This window comes from Uloborus diversus, chromosome 5, assembly GCF_026930045.1.
Source record: "Uloborus diversus isolate 005 chromosome 5, Udiv.v.3.1, whole genome shotgun sequence".
Classification (NCBI taxonomy): Eukaryota; Metazoa; Arthropoda; class Arachnida; order Araneae; family Uloboridae; genus Uloborus; species Uloborus diversus.
The window spans coordinates 113990244-114011395 of record NC_072735.1 but is presented as its reverse complement, the minus strand read 5'-3'; the positions used below and the strand labels follow the sequence as shown (position 1 = coordinate 114011395).

Below are 21152 nucleotides of genomic sequence, written 5' to 3'. Positions count from 1 at the left end.
GCACCAAAAAACCCCAATCTGGAGGGAGATATGCGGTCGAAATAGCTCAGACCTGAAAGTGCTAATGAGAAAAGTTTCTCAAGTCATGCAGCTGGATAAAACTTAACCCACCCGGTTTTTCCGGCATGCCCACTTTGGTGAATCATGTCGTTTATAGAATTTGAAATTGTACATATGTCAAAACTTATTCAAATTTACAAGCATTTTAAGTTGTTTTCTCATGAATTCCAACTAACCCCCATTAATATACGTGACTTCCTTTTTTGAATTAAAGAATTCATATTTCATACGAAATATTCCCATAAAACTCATATAAAATTTTTGTTTATTTACATCACAAGTAAACAATTCATGAAATCTTATTTACAAACACATAAATTTCTTTAAATTTACTATGCCAAAGCTGGATCTTCCGGGTAGTACTTTCTTTTTACTACATGAATTTTCTTATTGGATACTGCTACAACATAAAAGTGGTCATCATAAGTAACTGTAAGAAAGAAAATGTACAATGTCAAAATTGTAAAATAGCTTGAAACATTCAGTCTTTCAAATATAATTTGTTAAAACATTGTTGACCAGTCGGCTCTTTCACATATGTTCATCACTTACAATTAGCCAAGGCTATGAATCTTTGTGAAAGGACCATGCTCACTCAATGCTAAATTCCATAGACTAGGCCATAGGTTCTCAAAATGAGTGTCGCGGCACCCTTGGGAGCCGCAAGAATTGTCGAGGGGTGCCACGAAGTGTCCAGGTTTTGTGGCAATTATCCCCAGAGTTTGGCAGACTTATGAAAGAGACACATTACAAATACAGCTACAATGTTGACTTGACTGGAGAAAGAAGCTACAAGTTTTGTTTTCAAATGTTCGATAGGTAAACCTTTCGTAATGAGGTACGTATTAAGTTTTAAGTACAACTTGCTGTTCTTGTTCCACTCGCTGCAACATGTCACAATCAATGTGGTCGTTTACTTTCCAACAAGATGGGACATTCCATTATCTGACAGACGTTCTACATTTCCTCAATACTGAGCTTCCTATTAGCTGGATTTGACGAGCTTCCAACGGAAATCACCTTCTTCCATAGCCACCGTACTCTCCCGACCTAATTCCAAGCGATTTTTTTTTTAAATGGCATACTTGCCAACCTTTGAAGAAAAAAAAACAGGAGATTCCATTAGAGGTATATAGGTGATTCACCAGCGACATATCTTCACAACATAATTATTAATTGTGCTTTTAAATAACATGAATACTAAATTTAAAGTGAAATGGGGATTTTTCGCAGATGTAAGCTAATTGGTAGCAGCAAGAAAAACATACTGCAAAGGAAAAACCTAACAATAAGTAGTGAACTTGCTTAAAGTTCTGTACATTCCTCAGTCTCTTCCAGAAAAGTAGCAACCAAAATTTAATTCCTAAAATCCGAAAAAAAAAAAAATCAATATACAATGAAAATAAAACATATAATAAGTTGGTATAGAGCAGCACATGCTAAAATAACTTCAAACTTTCAAAATAATTGAAATATTTTCAAGATGCAAAAAGATTGAAATCTGATGCCATTTTCGGCAGAGCACGTGCTTCGCTGAACATGCAATGTAGAAAGCTTCCAAAAAATTAATTTTTACTAACGGAGTTATTAGTAGGAAAAATTCTTATTTCCAGACATTGGTGGACTAGAAAGGGGCGCCATCTATTGAGAAGAAAGTGAAACTTTTTGATGATTGACTGAAAAAACGGGAGAAAATCGTAAAAAACGGGAAATCGGGAGATGGAAGCTAAAAACGGGAGTCTCCCGTTAAAAACAGTAGAGTTGGCAAGTATGAAATGGTGTTGCATTAAAGATGAGCTACATGATTTGCAAGATCTACACTAAAAGACCCCAACCATATTTTCTACGACTGATCGTGACATGTTACTGCAAGTGAAACAAGAATTAGACTTCAGACTTGAAATATGGCACAAAATGAACTGTCCATATATTGAACATTTCGGAAGCAAAACTTGTTTCATTCCCCAATAAGTTCAGCATTGTTGCTGTATTGGTAAACTTTTGTTTCAATAAGGCTTCCAAACCCCGGATGAAATTTCCATATGTATATAATAGAGATTGACTAGGGCAGTGTGAAGAAATTAATTCTTTAAAGGGTGCCGCAAGTCAGAAAAGTTAGAGAATCTCTGGACTAGCCCAAGTATACTTGATCTTGCTGCCAGGAGGGTTAGCATTGAAGGGAAGTACATGAGACCATGAACTGTGCGAGAACCAGTGATTCTTATGAACAGTCATTTTACAAAAATGAGGAAATCTTAAGGGTTCTGGTCACCCGTTCACAATGTGTTTAACAAAATATTTATCATTTATATTAATATTCAAAGAAAACAAAAGTCAAATTTTCCTTTTTAACCCTTAATGACAATTTGTGGACAGTCGTCTCACTCAAATCTACAATGTCTAAGATCTGTGTAAGTTTGGAGATGTAAAAATTGAAATGCACAGTTAAGTGTTAAGTAGAAATTTAAGATGAAAGTAACAGTACAAATGTTATTTCATTTTAAAACTTAATTTGGTTTTATTTGTAAAAAATAAATGTGGCATATATTCAGTGGCATATCTGGCATGGGTGACACCTGGGGCGTTAATTTGAGGTGTACAAACGAAAAAAAAAAGTTTTTATAATCTACAGTAAACTCCCGATTATCGCCGGTTGGATTATCTGCTGGTCATTTCTCTATTATTTTTTTAACATCATTAAATGTATTTTTTAAACTTATGATTGTGTTATTATTTGTTTTTCGCTTATATATATATATATATATATTTTTTTTTTTTCCCTTCAGTGTTAGTAAACGCAATGTTTTTAGCTATAATTTAAATGTATGTGCGAGTGTTATTCATATTTTTTAGCTGTTATACACAGTAGTATCGTTTTTTACCTATTATTCCCATTACCTGCGGTTTTCGCTTATCTGCAGTTACCCTGCCACCACATTTCAAGGATAATGGGGAGTTAACTGTATATAAACATGAAATTTATACAATTTTCAGAAACATTTGTGAGTAAAACGACACAACGTGTATAAAGTACAAATAAAGTATTAAAAATAGAGTTAAAAACTCAGCAAACAGCTGTTTCGGGGCTGTCAAATGTAAGCCCCTTCATCAGTGCATAGAAGAAGAATGAAAAGCCCACACAATGTAGACCGAACGACCAAGTAGACCGAGTGAGTCGTTTTTTTCTTTTCTTTTGTTCTAATATTTGCATATATTCTGCTGATTTTTTGCTGCCATTTTCTCTAAGTTTACCTGCCATTCTTGCTCTACTTCAACTCTTTTTTTTTTCTTTAGCTGCCATTTTTTCCATAAAATGCAACCCAAGAAAATTCCACAAATATGTGTTACAAGATACAGTGTTTGTTTCAAGCGATTACGTTCGTGACAATTAATTTGTTACATTCGTCACGCTGAAAGCTAATTTTTTAAGTAATTTAATAAAAATTCAATCGTTTAAATATATTCTACGTAACTCTCGGGAAGAGAAGAGAAAATTTTTTCTTTCTATAATCCTATAAAAAGAAAAAATTTTTTTATAGTCCCATAAAAAGTGTGGAAGGGAAAATACGACGTTTCGTGACGAACGCAACAGGCCATTCAACACAAAATTCAAAATAGGCTCAACAAGGAAAAAATTTAAGTTTAGTGAAAGAAATTACAGAAACTGAAATCTCAAAATATAAGCAATAACTGAAAAAAATATTTACATCAAATGTATGCTTAAAAAATTACAGGTCGCATTTCTTGAATGCCTTAGTTAAAATTTACATGTTGTTGTTAAAGATCTTCAAGCAGTAATTATTTTATGCACGGCATCCATAGAGAAAAAACTTTTACGAGATTCGAAAATTAAGAATGTTATCTCTGAAATTATGTATAACACATTAACATTGATTGAGTTTGAAATTTTGGCCTACAGGTTGACATTTTCGTGGAATGACCCACAGATAGTATTACTTTATGAACTACTTTCATATAAAATTGCTGAAAATAAATAAGTAGTTTAAAGAATAACATTTCTGCTTGTCTTAAAAGTTCATTCATCATTAGACTGTTATATAATAAAGCAATAAGGAAGAACATACTAGAAAGTTTCTTGAAACCATTTTCATTATCAGAAAGTGACAAAATTCCTTTGTCTGCTCCTTTTACCATTTGGTAAAAAATACTAGCCATTGCCTCATTGTATTCCAATTCACCACCAGACTGAAAACAGAAAAGAAGCATATTATTATTATTTCTAAAATAATTCAACAGAAAAAATTGAGATAAAGCACTTTCCCAGTATCTTTCCTAACTCACAGAAATAATTCTGATGTACTGGGCATAGAATTTAAAAAAAACAAAAACAAAACTTCTACAATTAATTCATATGAAATTTGAGTGCAGTGCGAGTGTATGCAGTCCTTTTATTTCGTTGAGTCGGATAGTCATCAGATAGGAATACTGATAGTGTTAGAAATCATAATAAAAATATCATTTCTCCCTGATGAACAATTCTGGTGGAATATAAATTAATTATCAAATATTGATGAACTAATTAGTTAATTAAAATAATTATTTGACACTAATTTTTTAATTACATTTTAATTTTAAGTCTTACAACCTAATAAACATTATTTTTAAGCGTTATTCCCCTTTAGATTACATGTCCGGAACCACCTTTGCGTCTAACCATGTCCCTCCCTGAAAAAATATCCTGGCTATGGCCTTGTCTCTATTCTAAGGAAGGTGAAATGTAGGGATGAAATTCAGATTTGACTTGAAAAGAATTTCCTTATTTTGCACCAAGGTTGTTGCACCCTCTCCTAATTTAAAAGTAGCGTATATACTCGCATAGAAATTGACCCCCCTCTCCCTACTTAATTACCTTTTCAAGCATTTAGAAAGTTAACAAAACTGAATTTTCACAGCTTTCATCAACCACAAGCAATGCTACACCTTTTATTGAAAATCAGATTACTTAATTAGGAAACTTCATGTCTACATTATTTAAATTGTTGATTCATTTAAATAAAATTTAAGTAGAGAAGTTTCATAAACAAATTAAATGAGAGAGAGAGAGAGAGATTTTGAAATCTCATAACTTTTTAACCCCCTAACACATAAAAGGAAATTGGTTTATAAATTTGACATGAGTATCTATATTTGTATCTGAGGCATTGTAGCTCCTAAACGGATAAACAAATTCTATTAATTTCTTTTCCTTTGTTTGAAATGTGGGTAAGTCACGAGAAGTCCCATGGTTGAAGGATATGAATTACTGAAGATATCAATTCAAAATAGAATTAATATCAATGAAACCAATTCACTACCAAAATTACATTCTTATGCAGTTTTGGCAGGGTAAACTTACTCACACATTTAAAACATAGGTACTAATTGAAAGAGCAAATTTTTCTTTGTATATATTGGAATTTGTTTGCAATTTTCATGTTCTATAGAATGGAAATTTCAAACCAGGCATAGAAAGCGTAACTTACCATACTAAATTTTAAATACAATTTAAAGCTTTTCCCTTAATTGGTAATGATTGCGTTGTTTGCACATGTAGAAAAATTGCTGATTTAAAATTTTTATCTACTATCATTTTCTATTTGCTAACAAATACAAAACTTGTATCTAATAAGTAAGCTAGGCTTTGAAAATAATTTTCAATTTTCACTCGATTCTGCTTTTGAAATCAGCTAAACTAAGTAGGTTTTGAATATTGTTCCTTTTCTGAGTTTTTCAGGTTGTCTAGATAAAATTTAAAATAAGTTTAAATTTCCTTTGTATTCTGACCAGCAAGATTCATTTTAATATGAAGTTGATTCTATCTTTGGGGTTTTTTTAATTTATTATTTTTTAATTTAATATTCTTGTACATGATTAATTACTTTATTCAAAAAAGAAATTATAAATAAAGCAAAAACAAAAGTTTAACTTTAAAATTAATTTAATGTATTTACACAAAGCCATTCCCAAACTTTCTTTCATAAGAATAAACTAGTATGTTGTGGCCATCACGAAACTTTCTTCTATATTTTTCCTTTTTCTGATCCCTTTCCATGCTTGAGGAGGAAGCAATATTCCTAACAGAAACAAAATTACACATGCAAAAACTTGACGACCATCCCAATGTCTGAATTATTGTAAAAACAAAACAAAGAGCGAAAATTGAAAGTCACTTTAAAAGCCTTACTTGAATCAATTACAAATATTTTATTTATTAACAAACATAAGATGGCAACAGTTAAAAATTTTAAATAATTGAGATAATATTTCCGATCATTTCCATACAATTAAAATCACGAGAAATACGCAGACGACAATCTATTACGATTTATTTTTCTTATTGTTGCATTAATAAAACTATTTTTATTCGCAAAAAAAAAAAAAAAAAAAAAAAAAAATCAACACCTCTTTGAGCGATTGGAGTCAAAATTGAACCAAAGCCTGTTTACGTATGGATTCACATATATTCCAAATTTCAACCAGAACCTAGCATTACTTCTTGAGATAGGGCACTCACAATGGAAAAAAAGAACGGGCGATTGCGCTACCCCCTTTTTAGCTGTTGACACCAAAATAAAATTAGCTCTTATACCCACTAAGGGCTACTTGTCAAAAATTTTTTGTTTGATTCCGTTCGTTATTTCTTGAGATACAGCAGTCACAATTGACGACAAAAAACGTTCTATAGCTCAACCCCCCTTTGAGTTATTGACACCAAAATTGAATCAGCACCTGCTCCTGTTAATGGCAACATATGGACCAAATTTTGTTTGATTCCGCCAGTTACTTCCTGAGGAATAGCAAGCACGCGTAACTCAAAAAATGTCCCATTGCTCCACCCCCCTTGGAGGAATTCGCGCCAAAAACCAATGGGCACAAGTTCACATAGGAGCACATATGTGTACCAAATTTCGTTCGATTTCATGCGGTAGTTTTTGCTGTAGAGCGGCCACAAAAAACTGGTCACACACAGACGTGATACACACACATACACACACACACACATACACACACACACACATACACACACACAGACAGACAGACATTTTCCAAAAATAGTCGAAATGAACTCAGCACACCTCAAAACGTTCGAATCAGTCAAAATTCGAAATTCGAAAATTTGCACGAATCCAATACTTTTTTCTATATATTAGATATAGAAGAAAGTAAAAAACAACTTACTGCAATAACTCCACCAGCTTCATTCATTATAAGGTACCCAACTTGATGATGTACTTTGTCTATTGAAAAAGAAGACATACTAAAAGAAAAACAGATTTTAAAGAGGCTTCAGAATAATAAGTACATTATAATATTTAAAAACAAAAATGTTTAGAAACGAAGTTGCATGCCAAATGTACATAAAAGTACAAAAAATGTTTATGCAAATTAATTCAGGATTTTAATGCATAAATTTTTAGAAACATGTTTCCAGGTCAAAAGGATTTTTCCAACGTAATCGTGTTTTGTTTGCATTAACTATAAAAATAGAAAGAAAGTTTGGTGAATAAGCTAAACATATGTCCCCCCCCCCCTGCCAAGCACATGCTCAAGGAAAATTATAGCAAAGAAAATAATATACAGTTGAACTCTGTTAATACGACCACTACCACTTAACACAAAATCACGGCTAAAACAAACATTTTGTTAATTCAGTTTGGTTTGCTATTGAACTACATCAAAAATTTCATGGATATTAAGTAGAACAAAAAGAAAGTTTTGGATAAGACAAACAAAACTTCTGACCTCTCCACGGAAAAATTTCCCCATTGAATACTTTTTTTGCTGATATTTTGTGCTATTGCAGAAAGCTCAACATGCATTCCTAATTCTTTGAGTAACTTCCTACCCATTTTTAGTTATCAAGTGGTGACAGCTATTCTACCTTTTTTACATGACACTGAAAATTTTAACTAACAATGACTGCGGTCAATGCAGTCCTCTACTGCACATTTCTTTCTGATTCTCTCAGAGTTGAAACTTGTTAGCTCTCATTCAATGGTCTAAGAGCTCTTACGGGGGTGGGAGGTGCTCTGGACAGCATTAGGCTGGGCTATTGTTAGAACCAAGGCCCCCCTATTGCTATTCTGAGAATGAAAGGGTTGAAATTCATACTGTTGCTGTTCACCTTTGAACAGGTAGGTCTACTTTGGAATAAAACAGTGTATCTTTTCATTTGGGTATTGTCATCTGTCCCTTTCACTCGCTCCAATATCACCTTTCTTTAAATAGGTACTCCAGTTATTGCTAATACAGATTAACACAATAAAAATGCCTGCCCCACATATTATATTCTCCCGTACAACATCAATAGGGCTGGTTATTTCATGTTCTAGCTTAGCTTATATTTTCTGGTTCATGAAAGAAAAGAATCCGTAGAATTAATCTTGACAGTCTATGTTTCTTATAATTTAATGCGCTTTTTCTGGTAATTCTTTACAAACTAATGGTGGGTGGCATAAAAAGAAAAGCCCTATATCAGCTCGTGAAACACTAGAAATGACAGGCAAAGGCAATGTATTACGCTATATAACAAATGCATAGTAAATTATACACATGCACTTTTCTTCCCCATTTTCCATATTCACGACTATTACGAATAATGGCTAATACAAATAAATTCGTGGATTTTTGACATTTTGTATTAATCAAGTTCAATTGTAGATGTATATGCAGTGGCATACCTAGCATACACAACATCCAAGGTGGTAATTTGTGGCGCCGCCCTCCTCCCCCTGTGCAAAAAAAGTTTTTGTTTTTTTTGTTTGCATAAAAACATGAAATACATACAATTTTCAGAAAGAACTACTTGTGTTATAACAAGGGTTGGCACGTTTCTGCCGAGGCAGTTAAAACCACTGGAAAAAAATGGTACTTGACAAAAACCACTTTCTGCCATATTTGCAGCAGAAACTGGCAAAAACACACACCAATGACAGAAAAATTAATTATTGGCACACAATAGAAAATGCATGGGAAAAAAAGTTAACCAAAGCACAATTTAAATGCAATATTATCACAATTCAAAATCAAATGTTACATTGTTTGGACCCTGCAGTTACTACTTAGAAAAGGTGGTTTCTAAAATCTAAATAATTTAATATGCACAAATGCAACACTTCAGAATATTCTTGAAACATAAAGCTAGGAGACAATGCATCAAGGAACAAGCAATGTTTGTGAAAAATTAGTTTCGAGAAATGGGGCCAATTTGTTTTGCAAAGCTGTGACATTAGGTACAAAACAGAGTTGGCAAGGTTTTGGTCACAACGATAAAAACCACTGTAAAAATCCTGGCTTTTACCGTCCTGTCCAAAATACTTGTGTCCAAAACTGTCCAAAAATGTTCAAAACTATATTTTTAGAGAACTTGTATTTTTTGAGAAATCAAAAACAGAATACAATGTATCAAAGTAATGTTGTGTATTGAACATTTATTCAATGTGAACATTCAAGTATAATCTTACTACTATTATATATGCGAAAGTTTGTCTGTATGGATGTATGGATGTTTGTTACTCTTTCACGCAAAAACTACTGAATGGATTTTGATGAAACTTTACAATAATATAGCTTATGCATCAGAATAACACATAGGGTAGTTTACGTCCCATTATGGGGTGCAAAACCCCCTTAGGGGGGCAATAAAACACAATTTTCGTATAAATTCTCTAATATGGGGATGAAAAAATACTTGCACATATTAACATTATATGTCCATCGAAAGCTCTGATTTTTCTGCTAAAGATGGCACCTGTTCGAAATTTCTAAGTAGAATAAAAAAACGAGTTATGAGCTTTTTAGTTCCATGTTCAAAGGCTTTCCTCAACTCAATACAATATTTAGTGTATCATCTCAACTCCCTGTCAGTAACGACTATTGTTGTATTGTTGATTTGCTTTTCGTGACTGTTCAAGGCTTTTCTCAAGGCAAATCTTGAAGTAAGATTTTTTGCACAAGATTGGCAAATAATACATGGATTTGGCAGATTATTTTCCATTTTAATGCAACTTTGAGGCAATTAATGGTTTTTTTTTTAATTTATTTATTTGTATTGACTGGGTATTTAATCGATCAGCTGGAATCTAGCCAAACTTTTTTTGTGGAATCATTTCAATAGTTAAGGCATTTGGCATTTTTTTCAACTGTCGCTGTTTTTGAAGCTAAAGACTACGCAATACTGTTTCCCGGTTTTCACTATGTAACCAAATATCGCCATTTCTTTAATATTTCTTTCTTTAAATTTGTTAACACGTAAAATAATTCGCCAACTAATTCGCAAATTCATAAACAGCGCAAAAACTTCCATTACTTTGTCTTAGCACACAATTTCAAACAATTGCCAAATTTTTACTGTTTATTGGAAACATTTCGGGTAGCATCCTTGTTGACCCTATTTTGGGACGATTTCTACGGTAAGAAGTTACACAGTATACAATAATTTAAATTGTCGGTGTAGCGCTGGATATTGTGTATTTGATGGAGATCGGGATTATAAGGAAACTGTTTCAGTTTATTTAAGAATAGTTGACCTCACTCGAATTGGATTTTTTGGAAATTACCCCAAACTGACTTCTTTACAACTCCTGAACGTTTTCGTGATTTATTTTTTGTGATTTTTGGGTTTCTTCTCAGTTTTGCCAACATTTCATTTACTCCCTTTCCCCCTAATTTTCAGTTTTAATCATACCTTTTGATACATTTAAGTGGGCAGGCAATTTGAAATGTCGGCGAAACTAGAGACAAACAATGTTTTGGTAACTATTTGACCTCTGCCGGTAATGACCATTAACTTGAATCAATAGAAAAAAAACTACATCAACGTGCGCGAAGCCGTGGGCAAAAGCTAGTTATATATGTAACTTATTTATACAACTGATTTTAATCTTGTTACGTAGAAGTTAAATACTTTATTATAAATTTCAATTTGTACCTATGAGTTTTTTTTTTTCCCATAATAGTAACAAAATTTTTCACCATTTATGCATGTGTGCAAAAGAAAGTGTTCAAAATATAGTGCAATAATCAACTTAAATGGGTCATTCTCCCGAAATTAACTTTTGAACACAAATATTTTTCAATTTCGAAACCATTTGCTTTTTTTTTCACTCTTATATGAAAGTGTTACCTACTAGAACTAACCATAAACAATGGCCCACCTAAGCTCCAATCATTTTACTCATAAATAAAAATAAAATAATGCCTTGTTCACGGGAGGGGGGGGGGGGGGGAGAGAAAAAAACTTTTAATGTCTAAAAATTGAGGTTAATTTAATATCAAAGTAGTTATTTTGTTAATTAAGCAAAAAATGAGCTATTTTAATGATTAGTGGGAATCTAATATTAAGCTTTCTTAATTAAAGTACGGCTAAATTTTTAGTTATCCTTTTAGTTCAAATGTGTGTTAAAAAATAGTATTTAGTAAATTTGCGAGTATACTGGCAATTTACAATTTTGGTAGAATTGCCTAATTTGATGTACTTCCCCTCCATCATTTATTTTCACCTCAGAAGTAATAACATTGATAAGATCTGTCATGGAGGTGAGATTCACAGAAGTGAGGAATTTTCCATTAATATAGGCCTAATGGATATATTTTTCATGGAAATATTTTTTTTCTTTGTTGCTACAATCTGCATATGTTAAACATATGAGAACATGTTCTTTTCTTTATTTACATCAATTTACATCCCTGAAATTCAAGTTCACAGAGATGAGAATGCCCAATAACCACACTTGGTTTTTAAAACAAAATCTATATCATCTTGTTTTTCAACAAAAATTTCACAACTTCTTTATGGCTGAAAATAAACAAGGGGGCACTCTTGTATCATGGAAAATAAAATGTGATGTCATTACTGCCACATGTTAATGAGAAATGGCGTTTTGTGTTTAGGTAATGGAGGTGAAAATTTATTGTGTGACATAACTTATCCTACTAAAATGAACTAAAATACAATAATCAAATATACTTAAACAATTAGTATTTGAGATACTTTTGAAAGGAATAATAAATAAGTATATCAGACCCTGAAGAGTTCCTATTTTTCCTACTTTTTAGAGCGCTCTCCTTATTTTCCTACTTTTTCCTTTCTTTTCCTACTTTAGTATAGCTTCTTTCTTTAGAAGAGCACTTCTAATTGTGCATTGATTTTTATTTTTACAATGCTGCACCGATAATTTTCTGCATGTTTTAATTTTGAAAAGCAAAAGAAACAAGCAAATCCTGCGCTTTTCATTGACTGACTACAGTAATTTATGGAAGGAACGCCGCTGCGTCTGCGTGTTTAAAAGTTAAATTTTCGTAAGTGACTTTTTTGTTGTTGTAGCGTTTATGATCGACATTTCTTTTTATCGGCCCGATCAGTCCTACTGTTTTAACGAAACAATAAAGACATAGATACTGGCACAATCTGATGCAATTATATATTATTTACCCGTCAATTAGAAGCTTTAATTAAAGTAAATGGCCGACTGTTCAAAAAGTGCGGGAAAAGCCCAATTTCTTATTCGCCAATTTTTCGTACATATGATTACAAGTGAAATGGAACTCTATTTAAACAGAAAGGCAATGTAAAACCTTAAAAGGAACATAAGGAAGCCAAAAAATGAAAATCCTGTACACTGTACATATTTTATTGATGTTAGTACAAAATGAAAGCGACAGATAAAAGAAATTTGCAAAAACGGACCACTTCAAAAACGATCACAGCAACTTTTTTTTCATACATAAATATGATTATTGTTCATTCTAAATAGGAAACATGATTATAAGTTTATAAAATTTCATTTTCTTTCCTTGCAAAGAGTGTATTTGTAAAAAAAAAAGGGCAAATCTAGATGGGCAAAACATTCCCGATTTTTGGAGAAAAATCGGAAATCAGTTTAAATGTGAGATTCCGTTTTTATTTCTTCACGTTTTTAAAAGTTGGGGAAAGGAGCCACAAGCAACTATGTAGTTTTTTTAATGGGTATTTTCTACTCTGATTAGCAATATCGAGGAGTTGATCATCATTTTTATGAGCTGCGTTTATGGTAATGCAGCATTCTGAACATTTTAAATTTTTTTGACAGACTCTTCCTCTTTTAGGGGTGCGGCAATTATACCGATGTGGCATATCTACTGTAAGTTATTGTATTCAGGGTGCCTGGGCAAAGGGAGGGGGGAGAACGATATATATACGGGCATTTGATGCCAGGTGCCCCCCCCCCCCCCCCCCCCGCACTTTCAACTTCGTGAACAATTTCCGAATGAATATTTTTGTTGTTTGGTGAGGATGGAGAGAAACTTCATGCCTTCCCTTTTATGCACAGAGAAACATTAGTAACTTTGTCTTTGATAAAAATGTTATGTTTATCAATACATGAATTTTTCCTTTTCTTCCATGACAAAAATTTTGGAACAAGAAGGAGGTAAAAAATCATCAAACTAATAAAACAATATTCCTTTTTATTGCTTGATTAAAATTAAAACTGGCCCGTCATTTTGATTTTTCCCTCGGGGGTGGCTAGCGAAGGATGTATACTGAATGCAAATTTTATCTGAAAACAACAAAAAAACCGCACAAACGTATAGTTAAGCACTAATTTGCCAAATCCAGGGAGGGGAGAAATTGACCCCACTGACCCCCATAAATGATGTGGCTGAAACAAAAATTTATGTTGAATGCTAAAGATATATAACAAACCCTTTAGTTTACTTACTTCGTTATTTATTTAGTTTAATTATTTTATTATAAACTAGTGGTACCCGCACGGCTTTGCCCGCAGTAGAAAATTAAAAGCTCTTCTAGTTCGCCTGTACATTTACAAAAAATGTATGGTGCATTTCTCGCCGATTGGCTTGCCGATGTTACGGTTCCACATTATAACTTGAAAATTTACTCGTTCATCGTATGATAATTTTGCTTGGGAAAATGTTCTTAAAATTGGAATAGAAGAACAAAATCGAATTTTCGAAAAATCACTTCGAGGTGCACATCCCCCATGCTACAAACTAATTTTGTGCCAAATTTCATAAAAATCGGCAGAATGGTCTGGCCGCTATGTGCGTCACAGAGATCCAGATATCCAGATAGAGATCCAGATATCCAGGACAGAGATACAGATATCCAAGCAGAGAGACTTTCAGCTTTCTTATTAGTAAAGATTTTATGGCCCATATTTAAGAACAAATTTATGTTAGTTCTGCATTTTCAGTCTTTTTTTTTCTTTTTTTCAAAATTTGAATGTCTGTCTCTGTTTATACATTTCGATCGCTATATTGCATTTTATTCTTCTACACTAAAAATTTTTATTACTGTATTGTTGAAAGGTGTTTCTTTGTTTGGATTTTATTTTCATATTTTTGTAGTTAATATATTTATTTCCACCAATTTAATTCCCATACTGATGATTTTCGGCTTGTTTCTTTCATTTTGTTTTTGTGACTCGGTCTTTCGTTAAATCCCTTTGCTACTTCAAAAATACTGTTAGTTTATTTTACATTAGAAATGAAATTTACGCTAAATTTGTTTCCTCTTGACGTGTGTGTAGTCCTACCTCTTCCTATTTTTCCTACTTTTTAAATTCTTGATTCCTTATTTCCTACTTTTTTCCACTAAAAAACAGGGTTGGCCGGATTGGACCCAATTGGGTTGGACCCAATGGCTTTTTTTGAAAAAACCCATTTAAGGCTGTTCTTCAGTGGGGAAGAAAAACGATCTCGCTTGAAAATGGGCCTTTTCTTTAAACGAAAGCAGTGTACATCAGTGAAATGATTGACACTTCAACAGCCAATAGAACGAACGGTGACCGATGAAAGTGTGGATCATGTGACCTGTCACATTTTGCAGGGGGACAGACCGGACGCTCCCCCTGCTGTGCAAGTCAAGGGAGGTATAGCTGTCGGCGAAATGAAACCGCAGCTTTTTACAGACCCTTCCAAGGAAAATTCTAGTTCTTTCCCTCTTGATTCTTGACTACATAAGTAAAAGAAAAATAACTCAATGTAAAAGGCGCGAAATTTTACATTGCCGCGCATTTTGCAATCCTACTTGTGATATTAATTTATTTGTATTCGCGCTAAAATTAATTTTGAAACAAAGATCTTTTCCCCCATTAATACGGTTTCAGATCTCATCTAGGAAAAATTAACGAATGAATGAATATTTGCAATAAATAAATTCATAAATTCGTTTTATTTTTAGAAAAATGTTCGTTATTGAAAATTGATGATTTCAAAAAAGGAAGGAAAAAAAAGATAGCCTGCATGACCACACTGAATTTTAACGAAATGAACTCCAAATTCTAACCAAAAAATATTCTTTAAAAATGGATGATCCTACTTAATATATTTGAAAAATCGAGTGCCGAATAAAACTGGGGACTAACTAGTTATCGGTTGGCGAAATTTTTTCGCTTCCTCTGCCTGTTTGCCACTCTCCCCAACCCCATCCGAGTTGCCAGAAAACATTCTTCTTAAAAATGAAACTAGATCCTCTTTTCATAGTTAATACTTGATTGTACAATAAACATTAATGCCACTAATTAGTTACATTAACCTTTATTTGAACTAATAATATTTATATTTTAGTGCTAAATTAAATACTACTTTGTTGGTTAGTTACCTGTTTTACAAATGCAGTGGCGAATAGAAAAAAATGTGGCTACTATAATTGCCTTTTCTCACCACTGGTGACCAGAAAATTCCCCTAATCTTTATCTTTGAATCCTTTTCTTTTTGAAAAAATATTTATTTATTTATCTAATTTTATATGTAGATGAGAAGGCTACAATAGCATTTCTCAAGGGGTTGTTATGGTGAAAGTTCTTTCAAATTGAGCATAACAACGGCAAAGTCGCGGACGGCTACGGATAAGGATTTCCTGAATTTGAAAAATTAAAGATTTTTCTGTGATCTTTGTTTGTATGCAGGGGTGCTCACCCTGCTCCAAGCTCAAAGGCAAAAATCACTCCTTCCCCCACTCTCAATGTTTGTAAACTATCTTGCGTTGAAATTTTGGAATAAAACTAAACCTCGCACTTTTAGAGTTTCAGATTCCCAGTTACTAAATTCGGCAAAATACATGAGGTATTACATACACTATATGACCAAAAGTATTGGGACACTTTCAAAAATTTGCAATTTTACGGATTTCTCGAGAAATAAAAGACCAATTGCTCTCTGCTCTGTAATTTTTTTTCTCATGAAAACGTTATTGGATTTCTCCAGACGTCAAGTCCAATAACAATTAAGTCTGCTATTCATTTAGGGGACCAGCAACAAATAATCCGTTCTTATCATGAATCACTCTGTAACGATGGCAGGAAAGTGTTGCCAGTTTGCTAACAATCCCTTACCATTCGTCGCCTATCCTAGAATTATAGAAATTCGGCTCATTAGATCGCTGATAACTTTTTTAAATTTAAAGAAATTGCGGTGGAATTTTTTTCATGGATTGTAGGATGTATCTGAGCTTTGAATTATGAACGTTATAAATTGCTATCTTTCGTGCAAGCGCAGTGAAAATTTAATAGCTTTAATTGTTCATATTTCATCAAATTTTCAATATTTTAACTTCAAATTTTATTATTATGTTTCTCTAAAATGCTGTCAAATATTCTAAAAGTTTAGTAACGTTTGACGAAATACTCTGCGTAATATGAGGCGAAAACCTTCAAAAATTTTTTGCATTTTCGGAAGAAATGCTTATATTTCCATGGGTATAAGAGATATTTTCACAAAAATATAAAAATAAGTTTTTGATAGATTTTTAACTCATTTCTGAAAATTACAGCTTATTCCCAGCAATCTGCAATGAAAAATGATCAAAAAACGTTTTTCCTCAATTTGTTGTCGGTCCCCTAAATGAATGGCAGACTTAATTTGTATTGGAAAATGACAACTAGAGTATACATTTTATGCGAAACAAATTATAGAGCAATTGGTCTATTATTTCTCGAGAAATCCCTAAAAATGTGAATTTTTGAAAGTGTCCCAATGCTTTTGGTCATATAGTGTATATAGTGCTTCTACTTCAACACATTGAGTTTTTATTAAAATTTCCTAATAAGTCTTGTGAGTGTCTGATCCTCGTTAGTTGTCATAATAAATATTAAGGGTTGTCCTTTTTCTCAGGAGGCACGAAAATATTACCTACATGTATATCTGCCTGAAAAAAAAAAAAAAAAAAAACCTCGAAATACTTAGGTGAAAAAAAATCTCAACGCCTCGCTCTGGCAGATTTTAAAGTTTTTATCGCTCTGCCTCGTTTTCATGCATCTTGCATTTAATGAATCAATAATAAAAAATAAAAAAAGGGCAAGAAACAGATTTGCAGGAAATACATAAAGTTAAAACAAAAATGAAAATGAACAGCTTACATTTAGGAAAGCAATTATAAGTACAAGTAATTATACAAGTAAGGGTTCACAATTTAAAAAGAAAAAAAAAAATCAAGACAAACTTTTTCTTTTTAAGTTCTGTGTTACGCACTTCTGTGCCGAAAAATTATCGTATCGTGTCTTCAGTCACAGAATAAAATGAATGTTCTAATCAAATGATTATCAAGTAATTTTCATTCGTATAGAACAAAAATCTTTTTTGAGATCCCACATTTTCTATTCTATTGACTCCTAATTCCTAATAATATGTAAATACAGCGAGAGAAAGGATTTAGCTTCTTGTTTAGGAGAGGGAACCATTTCTATATTTAATTAACATGATCTTTATCGTAAGCATACTATTTACTCAGAAATACTCCCTATTTTCCCAAGCACTCTGTTTGGGGGCTATGCCTTTCAATTTTCACGAAAATAAAACTTTCAAAATGCACTTTTAGACGAACTCTGGTAGTATTTGGAAGTAAGTAAGAGGTCCTGTGATCTTCCACCAGCAAATTTTTGAACTTGAAACGCCAAAAACACAATTTCAGGTTCTTCAATTATGTTTGGAAACGGGGAGTTCGGAAGCTTTCCCCGGAATTTTTCGAAATAGTCTAAAAACGCAGTCTTAGTGTGATGTTGGGGGGAGGCAAAATTTTCAAAGTGTTATAAACATGATTGTAGGCCATTTTTAGTAACGTTGGGGACATTCAGGTTTTTGAAATCAAAGTTCCAAAAATGCAATTTTAGACGACTTTTTTTTTTTTTATGGTCAAAGAAGGACTTTTCAGAAACTCCCTTCCCGAAATTTTTTGAAATTAAAGCCATAAAAACGAAATTTAAGACGATCTTTAATGATGTTTTTTGAAGGGAGGGGGTGGGGGGGGTGCTTATGTGACCTGAAAACCTTTATGCCTGTAATTAATTTTTTCTACATTGTATTAAAATGCTGATCTAGCTTCTGAGAATGAAAATAGAAAACTGAAAACTTGTAACCTTCATTCTATATTGTTCACATCTTAGTTAGCTTTGTCAGCAACATAAGGCTGAAAACATCATTAAAACTAATACATACAATGCTTAGTAATTCTACCACGGTGTGTTTTTTATATTAACCGAATCATATTAAATTGCTAATATGTTTTTCATGATTTTCTATGTATTTAATGAGTATGTTGGTGTACGGAATGTTTTCCGCAACTGAATAAATGTTTTTGAAAAGTATTTTTATTCTCCAAAAATACAGCTTCCAAATTCTTATAAAGATTAAAAAAAAAACTATTTCTATTGTGAAAACTTTCTGAAGATATCAGAAAGCCTTCTGTATTTTTGTTTTCTTGTCAGTCTTGAATGTCGGTATTAGTAATCTGGAAATTTTGTATTTGGATGAAATTTTGCTTTTTAATTTCATCCACATTGATGTTTTTTTCCTGAAATGTAATTTTACACCCCCCCTTTTAAAAGTAAAATCTACTTAAGTTAAACATTGAATGAACACAAACGATTAGTAACCATGGCGACGAAAATTTGACTTCTTAGTAAATATTAAAACAACGAGCTAGAGTTATTCTTGTCATCATGACAATCTGAAAAATCAGAGCAACATCAGCTTATAATAAGCATTCGCAATTGCTCAAAAAAAAAAAAAAAAAAAAAAACTTATTTTTTTCTGGAAGAATAAATATTGTCCTGAATTTTAGTAGTTTTCCAAAAATGATAGCACTGTTGGAGAAATAATATTTAAGCAACGTACTTCAAAAAATATAAAACATGTTTTTAAATTGTAAATACTATTTGTACAAGCTTGATTCGCTCTGAAAAGTATGGAATAACACAAGTACATGATTGCTTGATTAAAACATTCGAAACCTGCAGTTAATCACAATATCTATATATTTTAGCTATTTCCAAAACAGCTAATTAAAAATAAGTGTTTTAACTTTTTTTTTCATTGTTTCTGGCAATAAATAAAAACTTGGGGTAAAACGCAGGAATTATGACACAAAATGTAAGCTAGGAAATAGTCTTTAATAAAAATAAAATTAACCACGGTTCGCATTGATGCGCTGGAAAATAAAAATTATCCTATTTTGTTTCTCACGTAATGTTTTAAAAACGGTATAATATCGTACATGTCTTAAAAGAAGGAGTAATATTGCGACCCCATAAGAAACGTTTCACGATTCTATTTGGGGTCAAATTATGCATCAGTTTCCTCCTTAAGAATTTTCTAAAGAGAAATACAGTAAAATCCTATTGCAACGCATACTAATGCAAAGAAATACTTGTTTCAACCAAATAAATTTCCAATCCCGATTCCGAAATTCGATGGATTTTACTGTATATTATGAATTACATGTTCAATGTGTATCTACCTTCTAAAGAAATTTGACGAGTCTGGCTTTTAAAGACACAAATAATTTTCAAAAACGTTTGTTGAGCTGTGGAAAGCACTTTATGTGTGTACCATTTGTAGTAACATAAAACACATGTAAAAACGATGCAAAATACCTAGTATCTGGAATACGATTTAATCTATATATAAAAATATTTTTCTACTGGAAGGGAAAAATGTCAACTTTTCGCATTCGACAGCATTGTAACAATGTTCATTATATTGTAAATAAACAATTTGACTCAGAAATATTCCTTTCAAATCTATTTCTTTTCAAACCACAAATTTGAAAAAAAGCAAATGTTGCTAATTTAACAGCTAATAGCACGCATCTACATGGATTCACTTTCAAAAGCACTTGATTCTTCACGAAAGCCTTAGGAAAAGAGGAAAGAAGAAAGGACGTCCAGCGAAGGTCATTGAGGGGAACTAATGAGAGGGTAATAAATCTTACACCCCATTAGCGTTTACCCCTCAAAAAGGGGAGGTACTATTCTAGGGCGGGGCAAATGCAAAAAGTGAACGTATTTTGAAATTTTTTTCAATAGTTAGAACATGATATTTGTTTAAAAAATGGTCGCATTATTTCAAACAAGATCTCAAAAGAGAGCTGGAAATATTTTGCGTGTCAGGGCGTTCTTAAAATTTCGATAGCACGAGTTGCAGATGTTTTACAGAGCGAAATGTCCAACAGTACCTCATTTTCGAAGAAATTCATTTTTTCTCGAATTTTAAAAAATCGGAGAATGGACACATCAAAAAAGTAAAAACTAAAAGAAACAGACATGGTCTTGAAAAATACTCAGAAAAAAAAACGGATCCGAAAACTTTACAGGAATTTGTAAAACAAGCTCCAACTTTCCCCGTAGGTTAACATTAGATCCGAATCTTTCAGACTTTCAGTGAAGAGCACCCTTAAAAAAACCCCATTATTTAGCCCACTTTTGGGTTTTTTAAAATTTTCTGAGAAGTTTTTAAAAAAACTAAATAATTTAAACACTTTCACAATTTAAACTTCTTTTTTATTTGTTCTTACCACAGACAATGGACATAAAAAATGAATTTTGAACTTTAATAGTATTTCTTAACTCTTAACGGCATTAAAAAAATACTTCAAAGGTTTTAAATAAATATATTTAACTTTTTTCTTTAACTGGTCAATAAATAACTCAAATTATCTTGACTAAGTCCTGTCACGTCTGATTTCCTCAATATTTGTAGATTGTACAGATTAAACTACTCTAGCTAAAAGGCTTTCATGTGAATTATTTTCTGCAAACCAAAACGTCACAAATCTCGAATAAACAAGGTATTTTTTTAAGAAATTAACAGGTTTT

The 21152-nt window shown here is 32.3% G+C and overlaps 1 protein-coding gene across 1 annotated transcript in view; it reads right to left on the bottom strand.

The window, feature by feature from the left end:
• Positions 1 to 295: 295 nt before the first annotated feature.
• Positions 296 to 21152, bottom strand: part of LOC129222622 (ragulator complex protein LAMTOR4-like) — a 32064-nt gene continuing 11207 nt past the window's right edge. Inside the window, exons 2-4 of the mRNA XM_054857147.1 lie at positions 7240 to 7318; positions 4146 to 4266; positions 296 to 490 (exon numbers count right to left, since the gene is read on the bottom strand). Of these exons, the coding sequence (XP_054713122.1) occupies positions 393 to 490; positions 4146 to 4266; positions 7240 to 7317 (297 nt within the window). The 5' untranslated portion in view covers position 7318 and the 3' untranslated portion in view covers positions 296 to 392. The remainder of the gene's footprint in view (positions 491 to 4145; positions 4267 to 7239; positions 7319 to 21152) is intronic.